The sequence below is a fragment of the Gambusia affinis genome, linkage group LG01 (assembly GCF_019740435.1).
Source record: "Gambusia affinis linkage group LG01, SWU_Gaff_1.0, whole genome shotgun sequence".
Taxonomy (NCBI): Eukaryota; Metazoa; Chordata; class Actinopteri; order Cyprinodontiformes; family Poeciliidae; genus Gambusia; species Gambusia affinis.
The window spans coordinates 38,501,967-38,525,707 of NC_057868.1; the positions used below are offsets into that span (position 1 = coordinate 38,501,967).

General features: G+C 36.9%; 2 protein-coding genes across 3 annotated transcripts in view; one reads left to right on the top strand and one right to left on the bottom strand.

Annotated features, from left to right (window-relative positions):
- Nucleotides 1-6,296, bottom strand: part of gdap1l1 (ganglioside induced differentiation associated protein 1-like 1) — a 50,907-nt gene extending 44,611 nt beyond the window's left edge. For both annotated transcript variants that reach the window (XR_006371285.1, XM_044124057.1), the window contains exons 1-2: nt 6,208-6,296; nt 2,568-2,682 (exon numbers count right to left, since the gene is read on the bottom strand). The gene's annotated coding sequence lies outside the window, so the exon portion shown is untranslated. The remainder of the gene's footprint in view (nt 1-2,567; nt 2,683-6,207) is intronic.
- Nucleotides 6,070-23,741, top strand: part of cables2b (Cdk5 and Abl enzyme substrate 2b) — a 39,516-nt gene continuing 21,844 nt past the window's right edge. The window contains exons 1-2 of the mRNA XM_044124036.1: nt 6,070-6,704; nt 23,160-23,255. Of these exons, the coding sequence (XP_043979971.1) occupies nt 6,133-6,704; nt 23,160-23,255 (668 nt within the window). The 5' untranslated portion in view covers nt 6,070-6,132. The remainder of the gene's footprint in view (nt 6,705-23,159; nt 23,256-23,741) is intronic.

Sequence of the window (23,741 nt, forward strand, 5' to 3'; positions counted from 1 at the left end):
GAAATTGTATCTCACAACTATATTTTATCTCCTAAATATGGGTTTGAAACTTTAAAAATTGTAAATTTTCTCAGTTTTGAAACTTGTAGTTTGAATCTCAAAAAGAATTGTAACTTAAACCTTTTATTTCACAATTAGAAATTATTCTTAAAATCATGAGTTTATTTTTACTTTTAAGCTCCAACTTTGTAAAATTTTATTATTACTTTTTATTTTATCTCAAAGCTACTTTAAGTTTTGAAACAAATAATTTTTTGAATCTTTTTTCAAGATGAAAGAGAGAAAAACTTATTATTTCATGAGTGTGATTAATTTGATTTCATAAGCTTCACATCCAAACTCATTATTTTGGCTTTTTATCTCAGAAATATACATTTTTAATTTTATTATAATAACTTTAAAAGTTCTTAGTTTGAAAGTGAAAACCTTTTATTCCAGAACTATGACTGCAACTAATTATTATTACAATTATTTCATAGCTAGGTCTTTAAAAAATGCAATTGTAACTAAATCTCTAAAATATAAAACAGCATCTAATAATTATAACATTTTATATCTTAAATATGGGTTATAAACTTCATTCATTTGAAATTTGTAATTTAAATTTCAAGAATGGATTGCATCTTATACCTTATATTTCACAATATAAATTATTCTCATGATTATGAGTTTACTTTGACTTACAGACTCATAATGGGACTTTTTCCATTTCATTATTAATCTCAATTATCTACAAAGCAGATAAATTCAATCTTATATGAATTACAACAAAACTCATAATTATAACTATTTAACGCAGAATTGTTTTTAAATAACATTTTATCTTAAACATGACTGAAAACTTTTTATCTTAGATTTGTGACAAACTTATAAGTATAAATATTATTTTACAACTAAAACTTGACATTTTTAACTATGACTCTTTAATCTTGTAATTATGTAACTATACCTATAATAATTCAGACTTTGCATATCACACTGTAATTATGGGTTTGAAAATAATTGGACCTCAGAATTTTGAAATTTAAATCTAAATTTTGTGTCATTGTGAATTCAATTTACAATTATGACCTGTTCTAAATCACTCAAACTTATAAATGTTTGAGTTTATGAGTCCTCTTTCATCGCATATCTATCAGTTTTCTCACCATAAACATAAAATACATTAAATCGCTTTTTGTTTGATTTGTTGAAACCAGGAACGCAATTCAAACATTTATTCAACAACACTCCCCTCTAGTGGTCAAAATTAACAACTCATCAGCTCACAGGTTTAAAATAAAACATTTAATTTTACATACATTTATAAAACCCAATCAAATTTTTCTACCACTAGACAAATTTTATTTTGTAGCAGGAAGAGCAAAAGCTGACCTCTGGAACAGAGTATTATTGCTCAAGTGTTTGTTTACTACTCTAAGATTTACACTTAAAAGTGATAAATGACTCTATAAGCTGTTTATGGTAACAGGAACTCTACTAGAATAATCTTGAAATTAAACGAGGGATACAGTGCAGAAGACCATGTAGGTTCATGCATTTAAAAGTCTCTGCTTCTTACAAATCGTATAACATAGTTTATCATCAAATTCAAACATTTTAAAAATCATTTCAGAACAATTTCATTAAGCAACAAGAAACAAAAACACGCATGGCATCAGAAAAATTCCTCAGTTTGCCACCAAAGGACGCAAGGCTCATCTATTTGCTTTACTCTACTTCACCCAGTGGTGAAATTAAATTGGTATCCTTAAAGTTAGGAATTAAGCTTGTGCTGAATCCTCTCCTTCATTTTGAGGTAATATTTACTACAAGCAATATCAGTCATCCAGCTTATATTTAAAAGCTGAATTTTAAAAAAAGAAAAGAAAAAAACAGCAAAAGCAACTGTATCTGTGGCCCTCAGATAGAAAAAAGCCCCTAAATAATCCCATTTAATACAATATTCCTCTCCTCCATCTTCCCCTGCTGCTCTTCATATTTATTTACCAAAAATATTTGATTTGTTTGAATTTGACCTTAAACTTTCTGCTTAGGGGTTAGGGTTAAAAAAAAACAAACAGTTTTTTGTTAGGTAACAAATCTACTTAGCAATATAAATAAAGTTTATTGACACTCTGTTATTGACAAAAAAGGAACAAAAATGTGTTTTATCATCTGTCAAAAGACATTAACTGCATAGTTGTTGTTGTTATAAATACAAAACTTATTTTGAGTTTGCTTCACTGTAATTTTGCTGTCCGGCAAAAACATTTACAAAATGTTCCAAATATTATGAAATATGCAAATTTGTATAAAGTCGGCATAAAATTGTGTATCTTGTACAAACAGTTTACATGGAAAATCTTAAACGATGACTGTGTGGTGTTACTGCTGTCTGATAAGGATGTAATATGTATTTGTCACCACTAGGTGGCAGGTGAGGACAAAAGAAAAACTATGTTTCTGCAGTTCAGATAAAAGCTATGAATAAAAAGCATAGATTGATTTTGATTTGAATACACGGAAAGTCCGATGCATTTTAGTCCCAATGCTGCATTGACCCATTGTTCTGCATCGTGACCTACCCATGATGCACTGCTTCTCTTCTCCCCTCCTGGCTTTGCTCTGTGCCAGCATCAGTGAACATCAGCAGGGACTGTCAGAGCACCCATGAGCTTCACCCGAGATGCACCACTCGCTCTGTGTAATTATGTAACAGAAACAAATTATTTGTCATAACAAAGTAATTTCCCTTTCAATAGCAGTGACACACAGTGCAAAAAGGATGAATATAGTGTCATTAATGATTTAATGCAAAATCCTGCTTCCATTAAATCCGTCTTTGTTAATATGGAAATAATGAAAGTGGTGTTTCAGATGGAGACTAAAATTTTATGGTTTACTTGTTTATTAATTCAGTCGTTATGATAAAAAAGCAAAAGCAGAGATAAATAAAAGTAAAACTAACACCTTGCATGTTTTCACAGTTTGTTTGCATCATGTTTTAAAATCACAAAAATGTAAACTAGATTAACCCATTTATGTTTGTTTTTTGTTTAATGATATTTATTTTTTCAAAATTATGACTAGAAACATCTGCCTCATGGTTTGTTTTAGAGAGGAGCGACTGTAAGCAGTTAATCACCCAATAAAACATGACCCAGAACCTTGTGAAAAATTTGGGGGCAATCGCAGCTTTTAGATATTTTTCGTTGGTTATGAGGTTTGTGCAGTTCTAAGGAGGGATTTGGTACAAAACCTTTTTAAATCCATCCATTTTCTTGACAACTCAAGATTTAGCTCCCTCTAAGAATTTCAGGATTGAGGTCTGAAGAACAAATAAGTCATTTCATGACCCTCATGTGATTGTTCTCCAGCTAGGCTTTTGTTGCTTTGGTGACATGTTTTTGTTGTTGTTGTTTTTGTTGTTCAATCAATCAATCAATCAAATTTTATTTGTATAGCACATTTCAGCAGCAAGGCATTTCAAAGTGCTTTACATCAAATCAAACACAAAAACACAATGCAACATAGAATCAACAATAAAAACAGATCATCAAGTCAGATTCCGTCAATAAATTTGCAATTGATTATGTTTCAAATACAACTCTAAACAAGTGGGTTTTTAGTCGAGATTTAAAGGAAGTCAGTGTTTCAGCTGTTTTACACTTTTCTGGAAGTTTGTTCCAGATTTGTGGTGCATAGATGCTAAATGCCGCTTCTCCTCGTTTGGTTGTGGTTCTGGGGGTGCAGAGCAGAACCAGAACCAGAAAACCTGAGAAGTCAGAAGGTTGATACAACAGCAGCAAATCTTTAATGTATTGTGGTGCTAAACCATTCAGTGATTTATAAACCAACAACAGTATTTTAAAGTCTATTCTTTGAGCTACAGGGAGCCAGTGGAGGGACTTTAAAACTGGTGTTATGTGCTCTATCTTCCTGGTTTTAGTGAGAACGTGAGCAGCAGCATTTTGGATCAGCTGCAGCTGTTTGATTGATTTGTTGGACAGACCTGTGAAAACACCGTTACAATAATCAATACGACTGAAGATAAACGCATGGATGAGTTTCTCTAGATCTGGCTGAGACATTAGTCCTTTAATCCTGGAAATGTTCTTCAGGTGATAGAAGGCCGACTTTGTAACTGTCTTTATGTGGCTCTGAAAGTTCAGGTCAGAGTCCATCACTACTCCCAGGTTTCGGGCTGATCGCTGGTTTTTAGTTGTAATAACTGAAGCTGTGCACTGACTCTAGATCGTTTCTCTTTAGGTCCAAAGATAATAACTTCAGTTTTGCTTTTGTTCAGCTGGAGGAAGTTTTGGCACATTCACACATTTATCTGTTCTAAGCATCTGTTCAGTGATTGGATGGGTTCTGAGTCACCTGGTGACATCGTAATGTAGAGCTGTGTGTCATCTGCATAGTTATGGTCGCTAATATTATTTCCTGTTATAACCTGAGCCAGTGGGAGCATATAGATATTGAATAAGAGGGGTCCTAGGATTGAACCTTGGTGAACCTTGTTGTTGTTATGTTCATGTAGGAAGACAAACTTCTGACCAATACTTGGTGTTAAGGAGTTTAATGTTTTACAGCTGTGTTTATTGGCATTTCTGCATGGTGATGTCATTCTGCACCTTGAGCAGAAAAACAGTCCCGAATCATGATGCTCCCACCTCTGTGCCTGACACTGGGGATGGTGATCTTTGGATCAGAATGAACATTTCTTTCATGGAGCGCCACTCCGAGAATGATTAAATTAAATGGTTTTGTTTTTAAAAAAACATTTCACATGTATCTACAACACTGTGGTGGTTTATCAATCAATAAATCATGAACAACATGAATGTCCTATAATATTAATCTGGTTTAGGTGGCTTTCTACCTTACAGTTGTTCCAGCTTAGCAGGCAGGTAAGTGGTGACTCGCCTGACGCATTACAGATGTAGGGGATCAATGGGTGACTACACACACAATCCAAGCCGGCAGAGATTACAGTGTGTCCTGCAGGATATATTTAGCAGTCTACTAGTAAACTGTAGCTAGACACTATGACTGTCCTGCTAGATTCACCGAGGCCAGCACTGTGTCACTGCAGGGGATCAGCACAGAGTAAATCCACTGAGATTTCTTAACAAGAGGGCAGCAGCCAATCAGAGCTGCTGTCATGCAGAACTGCAGCAACTGCTGTGTGGAAGACACTGCAGTACTGAAACTTCAGAGAGGAGCACTGGGAATGCACAAACACTCCAGAAAGTGTGACATTGCTGAAGTGTTTTGTATTAATCTGGTCATTTTAATATTAATAACACAAAACAGGATATTAATGTTAAATAACTGAAACATAACACTAATGCTGACATTGCTAAGTTTTGATCATAATAGTTATCTTCATTTCCATGAACACAAAACAGGATATTAATGTTAAATAACTGAAACATAGCTGGTCCAAAGTACAAGTGAATTAGGCTGTTTCTGTTGACGTCTCACAAAGAATATGAATATAACAGCCTGGAATTGCAGTAATGTGTCAAAAATTAGCCTACTTTTAAATTTACTCGGAATATTTGAAGGCATAACTTAAAAATGTTTTCAATTTAAAAAAAAAAAAATATATATATATATATATATATATATATATATATATATATATATATATATATATATAATTTCCATGACCAAAATATCTTCCTACATAGTAATTTACACCCTGCTTTTGTGGAAATAAAAAAAATTGTGTTATATTTGTTGCTGCCTCTTGGTCAGGTTTCCCTTGAAACAGAAGTGTTTATATATATATATATATATATATATATATATATATATATATATATATATATATATATATATATATATATATATATATAATTTTTTTTTTAGGTTCCTATACATTTTTGCATCAACTCTGAATTTAAAAACATTGTAGGAGTATTGATTACTTTGGTCATATTTTGATCCCTTTGTTTTACTCGGTCATCTTTGTAATGTTTACAGCGTGCTCTGGTTCTAAACGTCATTACGTTTTTCCTGGTTGACCAATCAGCTCGCAGAAAGGCGTAAAACGGTCTAGCGCCGGGTAAAAGGGATTTGACAGATGCAAGACTTTAGCGGTTCCCCGCACTTCGCTTCCTCAGTGGGGCCGGAGGAGCCATGGCGGCTGCTGCCTGCGGACTGCACGGCGCTGTGGTTGCAACCGCAGTCAGCGGCAAAAAGACGGTCACTTACCGGGAATACAACAGGAGGAACCGGGAGAACTCCCGCCGAAGGCAAGCAGCTCTTTTGTTCCTGACCAACATCTCTCTCGACGGTCGGCCAGTCCGGAGTAATTCAGCGGAGACTAGAAGAAGCTACAACAAAGAACCCGAGTTTGATGAAGCAAACCCCGGCTCCGCAGCAGCGGGACGTCTCTGTACGGATCCCCCTCACATGAACAGCCTGTCGCCGTCTGTCAGTTTTGGGGTCCTTAGTCCCGGATCGAAGGCAGGTCTCGCAGTACCGCCAATCCTGGTCCTTCCGTCCGATAACGGGTTTAACAATGTGGGGAGCACGGAGGTGCTGCTGGGAAGCCGCCGAGGCTCGTTCCCCTTACCGGGGGACGGTAACCTGCTCTCCCCGTCCCCTTCCAACAACAGCCTGCTACCGTCTCCGCTGGGACCGCGGAAGTCCTCCACGCTGCTGTCGGTCCAGAGCTATAACTCTGTGTCCTCCGAACCTCGGCACAGGTGAGACAAACGGCGTTGCTGTGTTTTTTTAAATGTATATATTTAGCTGTAATTTCAGCGACCATTAACGGTTTAAACCAGTCCCTCATTCAGTCTAGTCAAACTGGCTAGATTCTGCGGGACCTTCACAGAAAGAAAAGACTGTTGTGTTTGGAGATGTCATGTTGTAACCTGCCTAAAATCCCACTTTTCTGTTCCTCTGCATTCTATCAAAAATGCTGGAAAGTGTGCATGGAGTAGTTTTTTTCAGAATAAGGTTTTAAGATGATTTCAAATCGAATCAAAACAACAACAACAACAAAAATCAAGCAGCTTGTTCCTGGGTTTTGCGCCTTTCAAATTCATTCATATCCTTTCACCTTTTATTTAAACTTCATTTCACTGGTTTTGATATGTAGGTCAAAGTACTTAATAGTAGTGATCTGGAAGAAAATATACACTTGAAGTGTTAGACTAGGGGTGGATTATATTGACTCCAAGTTTTATCACAATGTAAACTTTTGTGGTACTATTGTGATAACGATAAAAGTGAATTTATTTTTGCATCTTTTTTAGGCGACTGTATGGCTATTGCCTAATAGCGCCATAAACACAATAAATGCGCTTGAAAATTTTTTTCCATTTGTAACGTGCTTCTTTAGGCGTCACATAAATAACTGTGATTTGTACCACTAAACTGTAAACAACTTTATTGTCAAATATACTGGCATTTATTGATTCTTTCATTGAAGAAACAGGAGCGAGAAACTGTCAATCCAAACAGTAAGGACAATTTTTTTTTTCTAAACATTATCGGTTGGAATTTTTTGTGGCAACAAGAAATACGTTTTTATAATTGCAATTTAATGTGATAAATGATAAATGATGTCAAAAATTCTAACACCTAAATTTAATACTTCCTAAAGCTACTTTGTCTGCAATTATAGCTGGCAATTGTTTGGGTAGCTCCCTACTTAACGTCAGATTTGTGCAGTGTGTTCATCAACAGGAATATTGTTTGGGAACCTAACCCTTCCTTAAGCGTCTCTACAACTTTCTCCCTGACTAGTCTACTGTGTTCCTTGGTCTTCACGATGTTCTTAAGTCTCTAAAAAAGTCCTTTGAGGTCCATGTAAAGATAACTGGTTATAGACAACCGAAGGATGGATGATTTTAATTTGATGTTTGCACTGAAAACAGGGTCAGCTGCAGAAGCGTGCTGGTTGTTTGGTTTGGCAGTCAGGAAGTGCAGCCATGAACGGTTGAAAGCCACTAACAGATGGTATGAAGTCAAACTGTTTATTGTGGTGAAGTGTCTCTCAGTCAGTGATGCTCAGGTGTTTTTAATGTGCATCAATAGCTGCTTTTCCATTAACCATTAACTTGTGCAAACACGGCAATTTTGGAAAAACTCAAATTTTTCCTAAAAGGCTTGGATGTTTTTTTAGCCGTACCAAAATAACTTCACACTTCGCTGGTTACTGTAATAATGTTTCTAATTAACACTCCTTCCAGTCACATAGAGTCAGTAGATAGTTTTATTTCTAGTTGTTTCATCTCTTTGATTCGATTCCCTCCGTCAGTCCAGCTGGTTGCTTTGGAAGTGAATGAGTTGGAGAGATGCAGCCGCTCCCAAAGGGGGAATGAATGTTGTCAACTGTTCTGGCTTCCTGCTGGGTCCCACTTTAAATGCACTTATCTCCTCACCTCCACGGTTTAATCTGCCTGCTTCCTGAACGAAGTCGCTGTCCATCAGATACAAGTATCAGCCTTGCTCTGTTTTGCATCGGTGTGCACAGGGAGGCTGTGTGTGAAGTCCTGCCAGCGATTCTGCCAGCTGGCTCAACACTTTATTAGCCTGCTGACTGAACACACACTCTGACACGTGTGGCTGATGAACTTGCGCGCCTGCATGCAGCCGGCGGGGCTGCTGGTGTGGATGCTCCAGGCTCTGATGTTGTTTAGATTCAGGGCTTGATCATCTGCTTCTGCTGGTTTATAGTCATGTTGTGGGTTAGCATGTGGCTAACATAAAGTTCAGATTAGTGTTTCACCTATTGACATAAATGCTGCATTTTTATATATTTATAGTAGGCTTGAGAAATGATTAGGTGAACATATATGTACATATTTGCTCTTTAATTTTTTTAAGTGTGTATTTGTTTAATATGAGAAACAAAGTCAAATTCCCTGATTGTGTGCACAAACTCTGTCAATGAATCTGATTCAGTTTAAAAATATCCCTTAGCAAAACGTAGCGTATTCAAGCATACATCTATTTTATGCTAAAAAATGGGGCAGTGTACAAAAAGTTTACTTTTTATAAACTATATTTAAATGTTTACAGGTTAGGATACGTCTATGGCCTATAAAAAACATGTTCATTGCATTATTTGCCCAAAATCTTTCTTAGATAATGGGATGAATTTGGCCACGCCCCCTGAATCAACGTTTACACCAGCATGTGAAAATGTATCACACTTGTCATGGCAATGTGATTGTGTTCTATATTACATAAAAAAGACTGCGGGAGTGCAGTATTTGTTAGGATATTATTTTTCAAGAGCCATGTAGTAATGCTCTCCATGCATGTAAAATATAAACAGTGACCAAACCTGATATGTATTTTAGTAACTGAGGTAAGCATTAAAGGATTTCCATTATTATCATAATGGAAAAAGACTAAAGAAAATATAAATTTTAACCATTTACAAACATTAAGTTCTGTTTAAAACAGAGTTTGCAAATTATATTGGAGATGGTAAAACATTTCTGCAAGTGTCTTTGTAAACATTGTTCATCATAAATCCTGATTAGCTGCACTGTGGTTTAATATTCAGGTGCTGATTGGTGAAAAGTCTGTTTCACAACGATGAGATGTTGATCAAATATTTCAACAGTTTGTGGTTTCTCTTTTAAAACCCTCCGACCGACGTTTTACTGTAATTGGCCTCCAGAAGAATTTGCCCTGCAGCGTTGGTAAGATTTTTCTCCCGTCTGATTGAGAATGCTTTGCAGATAAGACTCTGTCTAGGATGTCCGGTCATGTTCTCAGTAACAACTCTGTGTGCTAACTTTGCAGAATTATTCCAGCTCGGGGTCTGGAGCACTTAGCTCCAACGTGAACAGTGACTCTGTGTTCCCATGATGCATTTTGTTCTTTTGTTTACACTCTGTTAACCAACTGAAAAATTATTCTCATGTAGAAACAGAAAACGGCATAAAAGCCTAAAATCCCAGTAGGACTTGTATATTTTTTGCATTGATGGAATATTTACATCAAATTTAATCACATTTGTATTCGCTATAAACAGTTAGCATGTTATCTAAAGTTATTATATAATCATGCATCTGAATCGTGTCCTGCAGGAAAGGCCCTTTGCCTTCTGTCGCTGCATGTTTGCAAATATCATGGAATACATTGAGACATGAAGCACAGAGTTTTAAAGGTTATATTAGGTTCTGAAGTACTTAATATCAAAGTAAGCAAATGCATCCTGTCAACCCAGTGGACAAAAATGAAAGGTCATTATGCAGAAATGTATGATTAGAAAAGAGGGAAGTTGCTGCAAAGATGTCAACATTCTTATGCATTACAGTATAATAGCAACTACGCCCAACACAAGATGCACTGAATAGCAGGGATCTATTCTCATTTTTATAATTTAGAGAGGTTTTGAGGAGTGTGATCAAGTGTAAAGAGCAACCTGAGGTTAATTTATTAAATTTACAGGTTACAAAGCAATGGAGAAAGAATTTCCATGTACAAATGGAAAGATTCTCACTCTTTTCATAAAGTGAAACTTCTATTTTATAAATTCCTCACACTCATTTATTTTTGGTGCAGTATTAGTTTATCTTGCTTTGACATGTGTGTCTCACCCTAATCTTCACTCAGAATACCTGTAAGAGTTTCCTGATTCTCTAGACAGTCAGTCTGGCTCAGCAGGAGACACAATCAGAGGGAAGACTGCTGATTGGACGGATGTCCAGAAGACAGACATCGACAGGGGAAGTCACAACATGTCAGTGCTGAAGAATCTGGGTGTAAAAAGACTGCTACATCCATCCATATTCATAGAAAGTTGAGTGGAAGGATAAAGTGGGCACCAGCCTCAGCACCCTTGGGAGGATTCTCAAGTAAAATCCATTCAAGAAAGGTCAAAGGTTATAACTCAAACTAGGAAGATTCAGAACCCCAATTTATTGCACTCGGTTTTTAAAGGACAATTCAGGATTTTCAAACTTCTTCTTTCCAGTTGTGTTTGGCTTGTATTTTATTACAATTATATTAATTTTACTCTCTTAAAAAAATGAGCAGAAGAAATCAAAAACAAAGTTGGCAACTAAAAATTGCAGAGTAATGCTAACTGTATGTACAGAACACCAAAATTGGGTTTCAGTGCAGAACACAATGTCTCCACCTTGAATGTGAGTTAATAATTTATTTGATTATTTATCCAGTGAGCAGGAGGAGATGAGGAGAAACATTGCAACAGACTGGTGCTCTGCTCAAAAGCAGCAACAAATTGCTGCTTTTGGCAAAAAAAATGTAAAAATGAAACAAAATTCTAGCAGCATTCCAGTAGATGTTATACTTTCTGCTCCATTCTGACAAGCATCGTTGGCTTTTGTTTAACAACTGCGTTACCCGAATACGTTTTATTTGTTGGCTAGCTATGTGGTGATTGGAAGCAGCCAAAAGTCTCACTTTCCTACCTGGAATCAATCCAAGTTTTACATTTGAGGGTTTAACTACACCGCAGAAACGTGACAGTCAAAATGTCTGCAGACAGTTTGCCGTAGTTCGCTAACTTTATAAGTTCCTCCACAGTTAGCGCTTTTTGAATATGAGGTTTGGCTCTAAAAATGGTCATTCATTTGGCTCTGACACTGAGAAGAAAATATTACTCTTTCTCAGCACGTTGTTGTGCCTAAAAATGGAACAGTTTGCAAACAATGATTAGTTATTTGAAAAACATTATGCTCACAAACAACACCCCGCAGTCATTTCAATGGTTCAGTGGTGATCTGACTATTTAGAGTTGATCTGTTGTCACCATCCTCATCCTCCAGCCTTTGGAGCTAGATTTCTGCTTGTTTCTTAATCCTGAATTGAGAAGTGTTTTCACCAGATTGACGTTTTTTGGTGAAGATTTCTTCACCTTTGTGCTTTCATCATTCTCGCCCAGTTTGGACAAAGCTCAGCCTATTTGTTACGGTTTTACCACACATGCTTCTCATTCCTGAGAGAAAATAGATTTTGTTTGTCAAGGAAGCAATGTCTTCCTGTTTTCAGTCTGTTGTTCCAGACAACACATTATCAGAAACCTGAAGGCTCTTTTTGTGTCAGAAATGTTTTTAAAATTTCTGCTTTCAAATTCAAAGGTTGAGTTACCAGTTATTTTGTTTCACACTTTAAAACTTTAGTTTCACTAAAATATGATCACATTTGCCCTTTAAATGAGATGTGTTGTGGTTGTTGGGGGGGAAAAAAAATAAAGTATTGGACAGATTTGAACTCTAAAGGTCCTGATCTAAATGAGTAATGACATCCAGTCAGGCCTGAACGGTTCACTGACCTCACAGTCGGTGAAGTAAACCTGACTCTGCACCGATGAAACAAACCTGTTTCTCCATGGAACCAATGATTTTGGGTTTCCCCTGATGACCTCAGACTGTGAAGTCATAATTGGCTAATATGTAACATTGCGAGGAGGCGGTTAGTGCAGCAAATATCTACCACCACAAAAGGGGAAATAAAAAGAGCAAGCAGTGTGGATGGTGAGAATGACGCAGTGTAACGACATAAATAAAGGAATTAGTTTTTAATCAGATAATTACTAATAGTCAGATGGTTTATTTTAATAACTTTTGCATCACACATATTCCATAACCATATGTGGCAGAAAACTGGAGCGCTATTTGATTAATAATAACTTGGAATCATTGTACAATGGAATAGACATGTGATAAATACGCAACTATTTTTTTTTTAGCATTAAGTCATCCTTACACTTATTTTTATGTTTTAGTCAAATTAGTAATATTGAGTTTTGGTTTGCTCCACATTTCTTCCTTAAAATTAACTTATATGACACCTGAGGATGTTTATTCTTGAAATATTATAAAATCCTGATATAACCTGCCTGCAGGAAGTCAGCATCAAAATGCAAACATTGGGTTTTAGTCAGCATAACTAAAAAAAGGTGAAAGGACCCAGACCACTTTAAACAACTTTTTGATTACTAAGAAGAAAAAAAAAACTTGACACAGTTAAAAACAAGACAAAAATCTTTTTTAAACGCTAAGAAAATATGGCCACAGTAATTATACTTCATACTCTGCAAAAGTTTTTCTTAAGGAAGTTGGACCACATTTGATCAGCTTTTGCTCAAAAACCAAAACTGATACAATGAGAGGTGAAGGTATTTCATTATTTAAAAAAAACAGAGATGAATTACGAGTTTATAATCTTTAGTACCTTTTATTGTAATTGTAAGACTTGGAAAAGGTAAATTCTCACTATAATTTGTGGCATTAGAACAAGATGAAAATCTAAATTCTACTGTCGTTACAGATTCTTTAAATTTAGATTGGTGAAACTGTTACATGGGGATTCTTAGATTTAAAAAAAAATACTGTTAAGGTTCTGTAAATCTTATGAGTTGGATGTATAGTTACATCTGCCTCACTGTCTTTTTAAGCAGTTTTGGCAGAATCCAAATGGACTATTTTACTTTTATAAACTAATTCCTTGTATGTTTCTAACAGAATACTTTTGAAATGATTGTATAACATGTCCATTTTTAAAGTGCAAAGTATTACACAATCCATACTCAAGCAAATGTGACTAATTGCCCGAGTTCCCATCCTGTCATTTAGTTGCTGGTGGCAAATTATCAGATTAAACACTGGACTGCTCAGTCAGACACAACTTCACTGAAAACACACATGTTTACTTTGTTCATAAGATAAAGGTAGGGTAGCTAGAAACTGACTGACATCATCTGTACGCCTCGGTCTGCGTTCCTGTTTGAAAACTGCCAAGCCTCATTTCTCTGCTTTCACACACAAGCACAGGCATGCTTTCTTTCCAACACCTTCACTCCTTTCTTACACAGCTTTCACCCACATAACGTGCAGGTAACACCAGTTACATCGAAATCCTGTATTAATATTGCCATTTTGGCTGATATTTACTGATGTATGTATTTTAATACCCTTTCAACAACCCACAAACCTGTGAAATCTACTATCACTGTCGCATAACCAAACAAATGCCCCATGGCCAATCTCTGTCCCTCAAGAAATGCAAACACCAAAATAGAAATTACAATCGATGTTTATCGACACACTTTATCGATTTGGTACCATTAAATACGAAAAAACTATGAACACTGGCCAAAACGTATGTTAATGTCAATATATCATGCATCACTAAGTGAATTGCTAATACAGAGGACTTGCAGTATTGTCGAGGTTAGAGACCGCCTCTGCTCACCAACTGCTAAAATCCACCAAAGCTTGAGAGCCCTCTGAAAAGGTTACTAAGTGACTATTTTAATAGTTCAAACATCAAAAACACCTAAATGTGCATTAAAACACACTGCAAACATCAAAATACCTAAATGTGCATTAAAACACACAGCAAACATCAAAAATACCTAAATGTGCATTAAAACACACTGCAAACGTCAAAAATACCTAAATGTGCATTAAAACACACAGCAAACGTCAAAAATACCTAAATGTGCATTAAAACACACTGCAAACGTCAAAAATACCTAAATGTGCATTAAAACACACTGCAAACGTCAAAAATACCTAAATGTGCATTAAAACACACAGTGGAAACTGCCTTACTGTAGAAGCCAGCATCCTTATTCCAGACAATCAGCGGTGAGAAAAATAAATTTTAGCTCCTGCATTTACAAACGTCAGACAATAGTGCGTCAGATAGCATCATGCCTTAGTATTTCAGCTTTTTGAGCTCTCTTTCTATATCCAACTCCATTTTGTAACCTGGCAACACAACACCAAGTTACTTAAAGTCACTCTACTGTGCTGTGAACTTCTTCACCATCTAGTTTGAAGATGTCAACAAAATCACATCATCTGCAAATGGGATAACAGATAAGAGCCTGGGGCAACTTCAGCAGTTTCTGCATGCACTCTGTAACCACTTTCATGTTGCAGTGCTTGACCCAGAAAAAAAAATCACAAGTGATTTTCTTTTTGCCCTTTTTGGTGTCGGAGCTTAACACCGAGTCAAACATAGTTACTGAAATGACATGTAATGGAAGCATCACATTAAACTGCACACTGTGTTGTTGGCTTGATTGTGTTAAATATAAAATGGCCCGGGAATGTTAATTCTAGAGTGCAAAGAGACGCACAGCCGACATCAAGGGAAAATGAGGCCATGGCTTTTGGAAGTGGAAAGTTAGTTGTTTGTCCAGAATGAGAGGCTGTGAGGAGAAACGTTACTGTAGAAAATATGATTTCATACCCCATTTCAAACAAATACCAATCTGTCGAGGGGAGAATATCGCTCCCTACATTGGAAGGGCTTTAACATAATGGGTAATCTGTGCTTTACAGAGACAGATTAAAATGTCTGTGTTGATTTAAGCTGGTGTGCTGCAGGAAGAAAAGGCTGCCAGCTAATTAGAAAGCAGCAGTGATCATCTTCGGACGATTTGGATGGCAGCTGCACGTGTTTGGCATCATCTTTGGGGCTCAGCTTTTATTTTGACTTTATTTTTTCAGCTCTACTCCAGACTGGCAGCATGATGATGCAGCCTTCGGTGAAGAACATCTGTTTTATGTCTCCCTGCTTGTTTTTAGCTGTAAAAACTGTAGTTCTAAAAATATGTTTGGGCTGTCACGAACGGGGCATCAAAGCTGATATTTTTACAATAAAAAATTACAGCTTTTCTTAGACTTTCTGGATGATTCAATGTGTTCTTTGTTGTGCAGTGACAGACAGTCTAACACTCACTTACACTTAAAAAGATCTGAATTCAAGTTCTTCAGTCACAAATTAAGCTATAATTTGAAGTTTTTATTATAAACATACACTGAGAAGAGCCTTGCAAGGGTATAATGAGAAAACACAAGAAAACATTCCTCCCACTTCAATAAAACATTATAAATCATTTATCAAAAGCTCTTTACTCTCATGGTGTCTTTTTGCTGCTTTATTTTAAGTTATAAATCTATTAAAACAGCAGCTATTATTAGTGATACTGGACAGAACATCCCTCAAACTGGATAAAATCAGTGTGTGGCTCAGACCGATTCATCATCTCAGACCCAAAAACACGACCCCACTGTATTAGTAGATTTATATTTAGCTGAACCCATCATTATTTATACCTCTGGCAGCTTTAGATCTTCAAAAGTTTCTTTAAACTGTTGACTTTTGGCATCTTGTTTTATTGGAGTTATGAGAAAAATAGTTTCACATAGTACTGAAAACTGTCCTTCCCTTTTCTGTTAAGCATTTTATTAAGATTTGAATTTAAAATCCCTGCAGCACTTCATCAGTGTTGCATGATTCACACAGAGAGGTGATGATAACGACATCAAAATCAACTGATAGTCGTCTGAATTCATATTTTCTGCAGATTTCCCTTAATTTTGCCTTCCTGCCTTCCCTCTTTCATTTGTCTTTTCAAAAATTTTCTTTTAAAGTTCAGCTCAACCATGCAGAGCCTCATCATTTACTGTCTGACTTGGCTCACATGTTTGCTTTTGATATGACTTGTCAATTATTCAGCTCTTAACGTGTTTTCTGTGAGTTTTAGTTAATTGGCTGTGGATTTATCATAGAAAGGCATCTGAACCTCTTTATAAATGTCGTATTTTTCTTCAGAAGTCTAAAATTTTAAGAGCGAGTGTTTCAGGTCTCAGGGAGAACTTAGCTTAAAAACATTTAAGTTTTTCCCAACAAATTATTCACTGCTAAGCAGAATTTGGACACATGTTTTTGTCAATAGCCAACTTTTTGTGAGCAACATATTTTTGTGATTGGAAATAAAGACACAAATTTGCTAAAAATAAATTATTCCCTTAGAAACATACAGATTATGTGTTTGTGTTCCAGATGTTTTTAATCCATATTCAGGGATTATCATCATTTTTGTACAGTAAAGGTCACTTCCTGTCAGGATGTTGGTCAACACAGAGTCACAAAGTTCTTCATGTGAACCACAGTCGCCATCACCATCATGTCGAGCATCAGGGGAGTTATCCCACCGGATTTTTCCATTCCCACAGAGGGGGAAGTTTCCACAACATCCCAGAGACGTGAAGCGGGCTGGTTCTCATGGAAATGGGATGTTGTGATAATGAGTCTGGAGATCTACGGCTCAGATACTGGGACAGATTTAGAATGACTGGGAGAGCACTGGTGTTTGTGATCTGACTGGCTGACAGACTAACATTTGCTGTAATGATGAACCCACCGCTCTGGCAGCTGGATGATAGAAATTGTGTTTGCAGATTGGTTTGTGCCTCATTAAATCTAATTCTTATTTTCGGCTGCCAGCATTGAGTTAAATGCTGTCATTACTCTGGCTCTGAATACAACTCTGGCCACTATTCAGCAATTTTCTGAAAGTGATGGGTATTTATTTGGGCGCAGGCTAAAATTAAATGACTGGATAAACACTGCAGTCATTTAAGGTGAAATTAACTCTCAGACTTGGACAGATTGGGATGTTATGACTGTAATAAGAAGCATTATTATGATAACTATCATCATAATTATTGATTAGCGGCAAGAGCTGCTGATATCTGAGCATTCCCACACATCGGAAATATCCAGGAATGCTCCAGGATTTTGCTTTCTGATAGTTCTCACGAACATGCTGAAAATATTCCATCATGTGAATGAGGTTATAATGCTAAAGTTAGAAATTCTTAAAATGGATTATTTTGGTTAAATAGTGCTGAAAATATACAATCAGAGAGGATATTTTTACTGAAGATATTTTTATTTTTGCCCTGTGAAGACCACATTATCTACATTTCTGTAAACATTGGAGCTTTTATAAAAATAATTCTGATTATGTTCTGATCGTTCCTGTTTAGTCCACTTTAATAAAACTTGAGTTTATTTGCATAGAAAGTCTGGTTTGTTTTGGGAGGTGTGAACACTCAATTAAACTCTGATTCGGACCAAAACGGCGAATGCTAATCCCCCTACACACCTATAGGTCTCAGTTCAGTTGAAGTGAACTCTGGTGAATTTCGAATGTGTATGTGGACGCCAAGCGGACCAGAAACCGCTCCAAAAGCAGGAAGCAGACAGTAGCGCAGAGCATTCATAAAAATAATGCAACCAACGCAAACACAAGAATATAGTGCTAGTGGGGAAAAATGGTGGGAAAAGTCCTACAACGTCTAAAATCCGACTCGACTCCATTTCGTTTACATTTAGTGAAGAAGAAAGTTGCGCTCCGAGGTTTGTTGTGTCATTTCCTTCAGTGGTTCTTGGTGCAGCGCCACCAAAAGTGAGGAGGTGAACAGGTTTTCTAAAGAGTTTGGTTCGTTTGACAGTGCAATGTGGAAGAGAACCAGCTGAAAATGTAACAAATTTCACAATTTTGTTTCCCAATCTACTAGACTATCATGTGTGAAAACGCCTTAAAACTGTAAAAAAGGAGACGAAAACAAAGTAATTACACCCCCGACAGATCGGCCTTCTCTATAAAAGAGAGAACCAAACATGTTAAACTGGATGCTAATGGCGCTGCATGAGTCAGCTGGTGAAGCAGGATGTCTTCAGTTCCAGGTCTTATTCCATTTGCTGAATCTCTTCTCTTATCATCTTACAGCTGATGCACATTCCTTAAATGATAAAGTTTAACTCGATGCTACATTGTGTGAGAGAGCTTAGTGATGAGGTAATGTCTATTCTGCTGCTTCCAGCACTGCTTGATAAGGCTGCTTGAAAAAACTGTTTCTGTTCCCTCGTCGTCCTTGGATCCTGTTTGCTTCCACCAAGGCTGGGTGCAGTCAGAACCATGACCCACTTCCTGTTCCCTTTTTATATGAAGGACTCAAAATGAGCAAATCTTCTCCCATCTTCTCCCAGGCCATTTATTGAGCATCTGGATTCAAACCGCCTGTTCTTTGGTTTCTGCTAAGACACTGAAAACTACCAGTAAAAAAACTATGAAAGAACTGAGGTTTGACATCCACCCATCTGTTCATCCACCCATCTGTTCATCCACCCATCTGTTCATCCATCCATCTCTTCATCCATCCATCTGTTCATCCATCCATCCACCCATCCGTTCATCCACCCATCCGTTCATCCACCCATCCGTTCATCCATCCATCTGTTCATCCATCCATCCGTCCGTCCGTTCATCCATCCATCCATCCATCCATCTGTTCATCCATCCATCCTTCCATCATCCATCCATCCATCCGTTCATCCATCCATCAATCAATCATCTGAAGCACCAACCAAAATCATCCATCCATCCGTTCATCCATCCATCCATCCATCCATCCATCCATCCATCCATCCATCCATCCATCCATCCGTTCATCCATCCATCTGTTCATCCATCCATCTCTTCATCCATCCATCTGTTCATCCATCCATCCATCCATCCATCCATCCATCTGTTCATCCATCCATCATCCATCCATCATCCATCCATCCATCCATCTGTTCATCCATCCGTTCATCCATCCATCCATCCATCCATCCGTTCATCCATCCATCCGTTCATCCATCCGTTCATCCATCCATCCATCCCTCCGTCCATCCATCCATCCATCCATCCATCCGTTCATCCATCCATCCATCCATCCATCTCTTCATCCATCCATCTGTTCATCCATCCATCCATCTGTTCATCCATCCATCGTCCATCCATCATCCATCCATCCATCTGTTCATCCATCCATCCTTCCATCATCCATCCATCCATCCGTTCATCCATCCATCAATCAATCATCTGAAGCACCAACCAAAATCATCCATCCATCCTTTCATCATCCATCCATCCATCCATCCATCCGTTCATCCATCCATCCGTTCATCCATCCATCAATCAATCATCTGAAGCACCAACCAAAATCCATCCATTCTTTCTTTCATTCATTCATCCAGAGCACCAATCCCAAATTATCCATCCGTCTCTGGAAAATCTTTACATTTTTAAAACGGCCTGGTTCAAACTTGAGGTCAGTCATTTTGACTTTTGGTTCTTATTATATATGTGCTGAGTTTGGACCTGTATAAGAACCATGAGTAGAAATGCAACCGTTTCACAGTATCAACACAAAATGTAAAGCAAAAAGTATACCATAATGGAATTTCTTTAAACCTAGTTTCATTCATGAAGGCAGCTGATCATCAGTGTGCAGCAACAGGTGAGGGAGGGGCAGCACTTCAACACTATTCTCCGTACTGCACGTCTCTTAAATTTCAAAGTATTCAAAATGTAAAGCAAAAGTATACCATAATGGAATTTCTTTAAACCTAGTTTCATTCATGAAGGCAGCTGATCATCAGTGCAGCAACAGGTGGGGTAAAGGTAACACAACTAACCACAAAAATGCTCTAAAAACAAATGAAAAAAATGAGTCAGTTCATTATTAATCACCATTGGAATAGAAATATCTAAAAAATGAGTCAGTTCATTATTAATCACCATTGGAATAGAAATATCTGGCTACTGGCTGCCCTGACGCAGCAATATCAGCAACAGAAAAAAAGCTGTAAAACTAAAACCTGATTTGACATAATTTTGTCATAAATTAATTTTATGAAGTGTGATGTTGCACGAGTATAAAACTATTGAGAGGGTTTCCAGTGAGACAGAGTTTCCACATATTTCTCCCTGAGGAAGATGAATGTGCTGTAATAACATGTCTGGGAGGTGGAGTGACCAGCAGAGGGTAGAGCGTCACATTGAAGTCTTAAATCCAGGATGCCTGATGAGAAACATCTTGGTGCCCAGATGTTCTGGCTGAATAACAGACACACTCCCAATAAACATGTATTAGTGAGTCAGGCAGTGAGCAGCAGTGATAACAGTGATTTAAAGCCCATGTGCTGTGGAATCAGCAGGTCAGGCCCAGAAAAACAGCAACAGATGCTCCCTCGGTGTGTGTGGCGGCGTGTGTGTGTGTGTGTGTGTCTCTCCATATTCGCAGTTGTGTAACCGTTGTGTTTCACTCCAGTGGCTTGTGGTTTTAAATCTGCTATTGCTGTGTGTTTTTATGTCTGTTTGTGTGTTAAAATGAATTTAAAATGACTTGAATCTTTTTTTTTTTTTTGGTCCTTCACACAACCTGGAAGTGACAAAATGATAAAAATAGCATGAGTTGGTTTTAAAGGAAACTTACCAGTAGGCCTGACATGATAACAAATTTTGCTGGATGATAAATTGTTCCAGTAATTATAGCTATAAATGATTATGTTGTTGTTTTGAGACTGTTTTCAAGTAAAGTAGCTCTGGAAAAAATAAAGAGATCCCTGCACAGAACCCCATTGAAAACCTCCTGGTTATTCCACCAATATTTATTTCTGAACTTTTCCTGAGTAAAAAGATTACGGTAGTATTGCTATTTCTAAATAAATATGACCTTTTTCTCTTTGCATTATTTTAGGTTTGAAAGCGCTGCATCTTTTTTGTTATTTTGACCATTTCTGGTTTTCTGCAAATAAAAATTAAATTTTTGCTTAAGACATGTTCGGAGACATGTTGTCAATAGTTTGTAGAATAAAAGAACAATGTTCATTTTACTCAAACATATAACTATAAAAAGTAAAATTGGAGAAACGGACATTTTCAAGTGGTCTTTTAATTTGTTCCAGGGCTGTATATTAATAATTTTTACTCCCTCCGACCTGTAAGGTGTTGCTACACATGGAGACTGGGACATGTGGAAAAAGCCTCAGTCTCTCTAGTTTATTCGTATAGTTCAGTTCAAAGTGTGTTAGGTAATAAAAACACAACAATAAAGTCATAAAAACAATAACCAACTGAGAAACCCACATGATTAGTGATAAACACAAGAAGAAAATGTCTGACAACAAAGTTAAACTTTTTGCAGTTCCTCCATTGCTCTCAGTTTCTCAGAGTAATCCACCATTGATGTTGTTACATATGATGTGTTTGGGATTGGAGGTCAGGTTAGCGGTTGGGTTGATGCATCAGCATTTCACAAAAGATACTTTTGTCGCTGTCCACATGAATACGTGAAAGGGAAATATTAAAAAAAACAAAACTTTTTTTGCGTGCCCTAAAACGCCGTTTCCATGCAGAAGCTTTGCAAAAATTGTGAAAAACTTTCCTGTTTTACAAGAAAATGTTTCCATAAGGACGAGGCCTTTACCTCAGTAGAGGTGACAGAAGTGGCACCTGATGCCTCTTATATTTATAAAACCTTAAGTTTTGCTCCTTTAACATGTTCTGTTTTGTTTATTTTTACTCCTACAGATTTTTGACTTATTTATTGTTGTCAGTGATTTTGTTTGTACTCTGCTAGTAGAGAGATGTACAATATATCAGCATTAACATCCGTATCGGCTGATGTTAGTTATTTTCTTCTAACTCATTGGTTCTGGTACCAGAAATAACACTGGGCTGATATGTATAATTAATGTTTGTGTCCATCTTGTTACTGTTGGTGTTCATGTTCAAGGAGTGGGAGAGGAGGAAAATGGTCGTGTTAAACTGAAGGAGAGATGCAATGTTAGTCGTGTTATCAGTTTTTGTGGTGTTGAAAGGGCAGGGAAGTATAAATATTGATAAATATCTGCTATCAATCACTATAATATTAATATCATGTATCAACATTGACCCAAATTTTCATATCCACTGATGACGACTCTTATCTTCTATGATTTATCATTTCATTTACCTGGGCAGGTAATTAACTTACTGTTTCATCCATCATCCATCATCGTCACTGAATGGCCACCAAATGAGAAAATCTCTGCAGATATGAAAACATGTTCATTTTAAGATGATAAAGAAATCTTCTGAGACGACTGTTGTTGTCATCAGTGTGTTGGAGCTGTGGAATAGAAATGTTTTGTGTGTTGTCCTGAAATTTTGCACGCTAGCTGCACTCAAGTGCAGGTGTCATGTGGGCGAGACAAACTAATGCTGATGTCAGTGTTATGTAAGAGCTGTGATGTCATCGCGCTGAGCTCCTTGGCCTGCTTTCATGGTGAGGTCTGTCGTTTTTAAATCCATAAGGTCAACAGAGCAACGCAACCTGACCTTCAGCACACACACACACACACACACACACACCAGCTCTGTTTCCGCATCTTAAACGTCAATATTTACTGCGCTGTAATTACTCCTAACATTGTTTAATCAAAGTTAAATAAGATGCAGTTTTACAGTTGCTTCTGGTTGGATGTACGGATGATTTTCTGCAGTACAATTTAACTCCTCTCATTAATATTTATGTTTCTTCTGTCTGCAGAACTCGGAACCTCTCTGGTGGTTCTCCGAGAGCTCGACAAGCAAAGAAGATCCACTTCATTAAAAACATGAAGCAGTACGACACCAGAGGCAGCAGGTGGGACACAAACGGAAACATCTTGTTGTTCTGCTCCTTTGACCTATAGATTATAGAAATCCTGTACAAAAGCAAAGTCTGATCCAGTTTTTCTGTACGTCACAGTTCACCTTTCTGTTCTAGGGCGACTGTAGATAGAAGAAAAGAGTAAATATCCACCAAAAAACACAGAAACTGATTTTCATCTCAGAAATTTTCTAGAGAAAATTTTTAAATTTATGAGTTTCAAAGTGGAAATTAGCTAGAAGAAACTCAGACATTTTTATATTAATCTCAGAAATGTTCTAGGTAAAACAAGGCAATTCAACAGTAAATCAATTGGTAAAGAAACTCAAAAACTTGAAACTTTCAAAGTTGATCAAGGGCAAGGAGAAACATATGAAAGTGTATAAGGGCCATTATTAAAAGAAAAAGAAAAATAAGAGTAATTTTTGAGTTTCAAGTCTACAATTTCAGCCATTTTGAAATTAATCACATAAATCTTCT